This window comes from Trachymyrmex septentrionalis, unplaced genomic scaffold, assembly GCF_001594115.1.
Source record: "Trachymyrmex septentrionalis isolate Tsep2-gDNA-1 unplaced genomic scaffold, Tsep1.0 scaffold6, whole genome shotgun sequence".
Taxonomy (NCBI): Eukaryota; Metazoa; Arthropoda; class Insecta; order Hymenoptera; family Formicidae; genus Trachymyrmex; species Trachymyrmex septentrionalis.
In genome coordinates, this window is record NW_017305778.1 from 1,933,507 (window position 1) to 1,939,923 (window position 6,417).

The 6,417-nt window shown below is 34.3% G+C and overlaps 1 protein-coding gene across 7 annotated transcripts in view; it reads right to left on the minus strand.

Moving 5' to 3' along the window:
- Positions 1-6,417, minus strand: part of LOC108752314 (multidrug resistance protein homolog 49-like) — a 92,739-nt gene that overhangs the window by 3,991 nt on the left and 82,331 nt on the right. For all 7 annotated transcript variants that reach the window (XM_018493070.1, XM_018493072.1, XM_018493068.1 and 4 more), the window contains 3 exons: positions 5,195-6,144; positions 2,013-2,414; positions 1,454-1,600 (listed from right to left, as the gene is read on the minus strand). In XM_018493070.1, coding sequence (XP_018348572.1) covers positions 1,454-1,600; positions 2,013-2,414; positions 5,195-6,144 — 1,499 coding nt within the window. The remainder of the gene's footprint in view (positions 1-1,453; positions 1,601-2,012; positions 2,415-5,194; positions 6,145-6,417) is intronic.

Here is a 6,417-nt window from a genome sequence, read left to right on the forward strand (position 1 = left end):
CCGATAATTGGTACCATTTTATGATGGCCTAATTTTTCGTTTTCTAGTTAACATTAAACTTAATCTGATAATAATGTAAAAATTATATTTTTTAGCCATTTAATTATTAAACTAATGGTTTCGTAGTGAATAATTGTTAGACTTACCATACTATAAAACCATCAGTTTAATAATTAAATGGCTAGAGAAATGTAATTTTTACATTATTACCAAGTTAAGTGAGATTAAGTCTGAATCACAAGTTATTCATAAAATGAAAAAATAGACTTATTGGCTAACAAATTTATATAACAACTTTTGTTAACAAAAAAAAAGTTATATTACATAAATGCCTATTGAGTTATTTTAATAAAAGGTAAAATAGTACAATCCTCTTTCTTTCTCTAGATACATACATAATTTGTATAAAAACAGCTCTTGAAGATAAAATTTAAATTTTTTTTACAAATTCTGTCTATTTTAGCAGTACTTCGCGTTGCGTTTTTCGTTTCCCTTCTCGTACAAAGCATGAATATACACTTGTTTCGTGCAGAGTAAAGGAAAACGTAGCTAAAATGGATTGACCTAAAAACTCAATGCTGACTCGGGGTTAATGCAGCCCACGACTAGAATAAAAAAAAGAAATAAACAAGTATGTGCAAGCGCTATCTTCTTGTCGACTGAAGCAGCGAAATTTCGCACATAGCGAATACAACAGACGTTCTTAATGATTATACAGTACGATATTATGAAGTATGCGATTTGCGAAGGAAATCTGCGGATAAACGCAGAATCGAAACAAACCGTCGTCTCCGTCACTTTCGATAACCATTAACTTGATTGTCTATCGCCGGTCGGTCTTTTGCAATAACGATAACAGCCGTGCTCTTCGGGAAATTTTCAATCGGATTTCCAATCTCGTCATCTACGAGCTGCAATGTGATTGTTGGGCCGAGACGTGATCTTGGGGATTGTAATACGCCGTTAATCGAGAAATCGTACACGCTACATCAAGCAAAACGCTAAAGTCCGGATGGAGATCGTTCTGCTTCGCAAATCTCGCGTGGCACATTTTTTTACGGTTGTAATAAGTGACTTCCTGCAGATATTGCGCAACTATCTATCTGTGGTTTTATTTTAGATGCAATCGTCGCTGTGTTTGTTCGTCGTCTTTGTTTTACATTTTCAAATATTATTCAGAAAATTATAGAAATATTTGAGTATAATGTATACTAAAAAAATTGCTGTTTGAAAATATGTACTAGAAGATTTTGAATTATAATACATTTAACCAAAAAATTCTAATTTGTCCATTTTTAACCAGAATTCCAATTAATGTAACTAGATTCTTTTTCCACTGAATTACAGAGTCTATTTTTGTACACGATGTTATCTAACGTTAAAGAGGAAAAATTGTTAATAAAATAATTGTTCTCGAATAGGTTTTTTTAGGAGAACAGATGGCAATTCTCACCTGCTCGCTTTGAGTATCGAGGGCTGAAGTTGCTTCATCTAACAGCAAAATTCGGGGGTTTCTCAATAATGCACGTGCGATTGCTATTCGTTGTTTTTGGCCGCCACTGAGCTGAGTGCCTTTTGATCCCAGTCTCGTATCGTAACCCTAAATAAACAGAAAAGTAATAGGATTATAATTAATTGTGTGAAGAAATGATTAAAAAAGTATTAATAATATTAACACGTTAGACCTTCCCTCAGAACCTTTTTTTTTTTAATTTTGCAATTAACTATTTTAAAATTATTTTAAACCAATTGTAATGAAATTTTAATTTAAAAAACCAATATTAATTATTCAATCCAATTTAATTATATTAATATTTAATAGAAGTCTTTTAACATTTTTTTAATGTGTTAAACTTATTATTATTATTGTATTTGCGTACCACTTACATTATATGTAACAGTAATAAAAGACTCTTATTTCTCTTTCTTTTTTTCTTTTTCTTTTTAAAATAAACCACGCTTTTTGTTACACGCAACTGATGCGCGAATATTATATAACAGCAACAACTAACCAACGGTAGTGAAGCTACAAATGAATGAATGTTGGACATTTTGGCTGCCTCGATGATCTCGTCCATGGATGCTTGTCGGCTGTTGTCGCCGTAAGCTATATTTTCCGCAATCGTTCGATCGAAGAGCACTGGTTCTTGCCCCACAACGCCAAGCTGTGATCTAAGCGTGGACAGCGAAACCGAGGCGATGTCACGCCGGTCCAATGTCAGGATGCCGGAAATCGGATCATAGAGTCGTTGTAACAATTGGATGCATGTAGACTTTCCGCAGCCACTTTGGCCCACGAGGGCCACCATCTGTCCTGGCTTTACGATTAGATCCAGCCCTTTGAGCACTGGCATTTCTGGCCGCGTCGGATAATTGAAGTTGATCTTTGAATATTGTATCAATCCGTCCGCTTTCTGCGTGAAAAACATAAAATGACTCGTTAACCAGGAGGAGATTCGTGTTAATCTCGTAACGCGCCGCTCGTTTTCTCCAACTCTTATTACACGAAGAATGCGCAAGAACTCGTTTTATTAATTTTTTCTTTCGGAAGAACGATTAAAATTTAGATATTCACTGGAGATATTCTATCCCTTATTTAAAGCCGGGAAAGTCATCTGGAGTTTGCATCCTAATGGTAAAAAAATATGATTTGTTGTAAAATATTGTTTTATAGGTATTATTTAATACGTATTTTTGTCTTTTTAATAATTATACTTTACGATCCTTTGAACATGCTATCTAAGATCTTTGTAGTGAAATCTAATTCTAAAGAGTGAAATCTTACTGTTAGAAATTGACAATTAGCCATTCTTTTTCAACACTGGCTCAATTGTTATTCTTTGTCACTCTTAACATTAGATTTCACTTCAAAGATTTTACAAAGTGTTTTTCAATTTCATCGAAAATTTGTAATAAAAACATTTTAATTAAAATTTGTATTTTTTAAAAATACTATTATATTATAATAAGCTATTTAACGTGATTATTTCGTATTTATTTAGTTTGTGTTTATTTTTTTTTACATTGTGATTAAATCCATATCCATAATGTTCTCAAATTCTAATGAATTCGGAAAATAATAGTATACAATATACTGTTAACTCTTAAATAGCTCTTCAATAGACACGATTTTTTTCAAAATGTTTCTAATATTTTTTTATTACTTATAACTTTTTTATCAATAAATATAGATACACACTTTGCTACCATTATATTTCTTAATGTCTAACGTTTTGATTTAAAAAAAATTTTATAATGTGTTTATTTTTATATAAGTTATAAATAAGGGAATTTTGGATTAGATATGCTGTACACTCATATATTGTTTCCCGTAATGAGGCGTTTATTAAAGATTAATAATAACGATTTTAACTAGAGTATAAATTTCCAGGTGATAATACGTTTACGTAGAAAAAAATCAGGTGACTAAAATCAAGTCCTGGATTAATTTATGCCAAGTCTTCTTAGATATCGATGTTGATTTTAAGTTTTGCATTTTGAACGTAATTAACGAGACATCACTCGAAGCAGTGCTATCAAACGATCAAATTTCTAACGAATGTTACATTATTTACACAAGTATTGCGAATTGTACATGGACCCGCGTGCAAACACGATACACTGTAAACGAAACAGTAAACCACACTAAAAAATATCGGTGTGGATTTAATATCCATGTGATATCTATATAATTTTTACTCTGTTGTGATGTTAATATTAACACCAACATGGTGTGGATTTCAAACCGCTGGTGTTAATCAACACCATCATAGTGTAGATTTAAAACCCATAGTATTAAATCCCCATATTGTTGTTAACACGAACACAATAAGAATTATATAGACATTCGTTATTTTTCAGAGTGCATGTTTCGATGCGAAGATTAAACATGCATCCGGCAATTAGCAGCGTTTATAGCAAGGCGTCGCGGTAATTATCGGATTAATTGCGCGTCCACTGCGCACGCTTCACGAATCATCAAAACCGTTTGCAATCCCCGTGCATTCTCTGTCGTTCTATGCGACGTGGTTACGTAAGCAGTTTGTCGAGCGCATTGTAAATCATGCGGATCTCCACTAGAGAGATCCCGTTTAACAATCCTAATAATTCGTTAATAATTCGTTAAATGGTAAAATACTATTCAGCGTCTAACACGTAGCAAATTTTATATGACTCTAATTCTACGTTTTTGAACGAGATAATAGCAATTATAAATGCGTCTTTACTTAAAAATTTTAGAGAGTTACGAAAGAAGGAAAGAATTTATAAAACAGACTGGTGACAACTTTGTTTAAGGAATTATTAACGAGGAAATTCCTTGAAACTATCTTTGAAGTCTATATTGAAAATAAATCCGCTAATAATTTTGCTCCTTGAAATCAGTTCGAACGAATTTTTTTCTTATATAATAAGTCCCGAAACAAAAAATGTAAAATCTTAAGTCGTTAGAAATCAATTATAATGATTATTTTCTTCATATTCGACTGTGATTGACCAATATAATATCTTACAGTTTAAAGCCTACTACATCTATTGTGTTTCGGGATTAAAGACTACAGTACACTTAATGTTACAAATGCTTTGAAGCATTTTTTAATTGATCAATCAAATGCTTCAAAGTATTTGTAGCATTAAATGGATTGCATCTGAAATATTTAAATATTTCTTCATTAATTCATTCAATTTTAATAATTTGATTATTTACTTGGGAATTTACTTCATTTATAAGGGAAATTATTCCGCAATGAAATACACGACTATACCGATAACAACTCATCGGCACGTGCGTTAAAACAAATCAGTAAGGCTAATAATTTTATGATTTAGTAATCAATTTAAATGTTGTGTTCATTGTCGCGCGAATTTCGATTAACTTTATAAGAGATTAATTAAAAGTTAAAGCTAATTACTGTACATGTCCTGCGCTTTATCGCTTTACATTCTTTGGCGAATTTTCCATTCTTCTCTCAGCAAAATTTAATTACATGTCTTATCTTTTGTCCATTATTATTATTCAACATTAAACATATTGGTTGTTTAAACTTAGCTGCGATTTGAATCTCCGAAATATTATTTATTTAATTACCTACCGCTAAATATATGTATACAGGACAGAGAGAAAGTTCGCGGTAGCCAAAACACATTGTGTACTCGTGGTTTATGTAACTAAGCTTACATGAAAATGAGAGCTTACCCAATCTAAATCCTTTCCTTCTGATCCCGGTGGCGAAGTGATCTCCGGAACTCTGTCGAGTAGCTTGAAGATTTTGCCGGCCGAAATTTTAGCTGTGTTGAAGTTTGGCGCGAAGGCGAGCGCCTGTCCCAGCATCCACGAGCCGAATATGAGTGCTTCGGATATCTTGATGACTTTTTCGTAGCTTAAGTCTTCCCTAGCCACCAGGTAGCCACCATAATAAAGCGAAATAGCATAACTAAACATCGGTATGGTCTGTCCACACGAATAGACCAATCCTCTTAGTCTGTTTCTGATTCTCATCGCTCGTGCGACGTGATCTAGTTCTACACAGTATCTTTTCAAAAATACTTCTTCCTTGTTGAGACTGGCAACCGTACGTATGTTTGTTATTGCCTCGACGGCCACTCGGGTGGCTGACTCCATCTTCTTCTTCTCCTCCATACCTTGACCGCCCATGACCCGCGCCTCGAAGAATACCGCTCCGAGTACCAGCGGGATCGACACCACTGAGACCAGCGTCATCTTCCAGCTGTAGTACATGGATATGCTGATCCCGATCACAAGTGTCGAGAAAGCCTGGAGCATAGAGCCGATGCGAGTCCCGGTCGCACCTTGGACAGCTGCCGCGTCCGATGACAACCTCGCACAGAGCGCACCTACGCTGTTCTTGTCCTCGTCGTACCAGCCCATATCCTGCTTCAACATCGCGCTGAACGTCATCTTTCTTATTCGCGTCGTCATACGCACGCCAGCCAGACCGAACATGTGCATCTGCAGAAAAGTGCCAATTCCTGTAATTAAGCCGACGACGATGAAGAGTATCGACAAGAAAATGGTCTCCTTCATGACTTCCTCGGCATCGGGAAGATTCAATACACCGTAAATGTCACCGAATAAAATCGCAAAAGCTGGAAAGGAAGCGCCTACTGTCGCCGCCGCGAGACATCCTGCAAAAGAAATCGTATAAGATTATTTTTTCTTTTTTATATGATACTTTAGATTCAATTCTTTCTATATTTTTTTATACAGGAAACAAAATAATGTGAACGTAGAGAACACACTACTTGTTTCTTTATTTGTTTCTTACTTATTTCTTTACTATTAATGAGAGAATCTACCATTGTTTTTAATATAAATTGTCTGTTCTTGTTAAAATAGAGTCACACACTGCTCAAATTATCAATGCAATGTCATATCACTTTTTTACCGAAACATCTTTT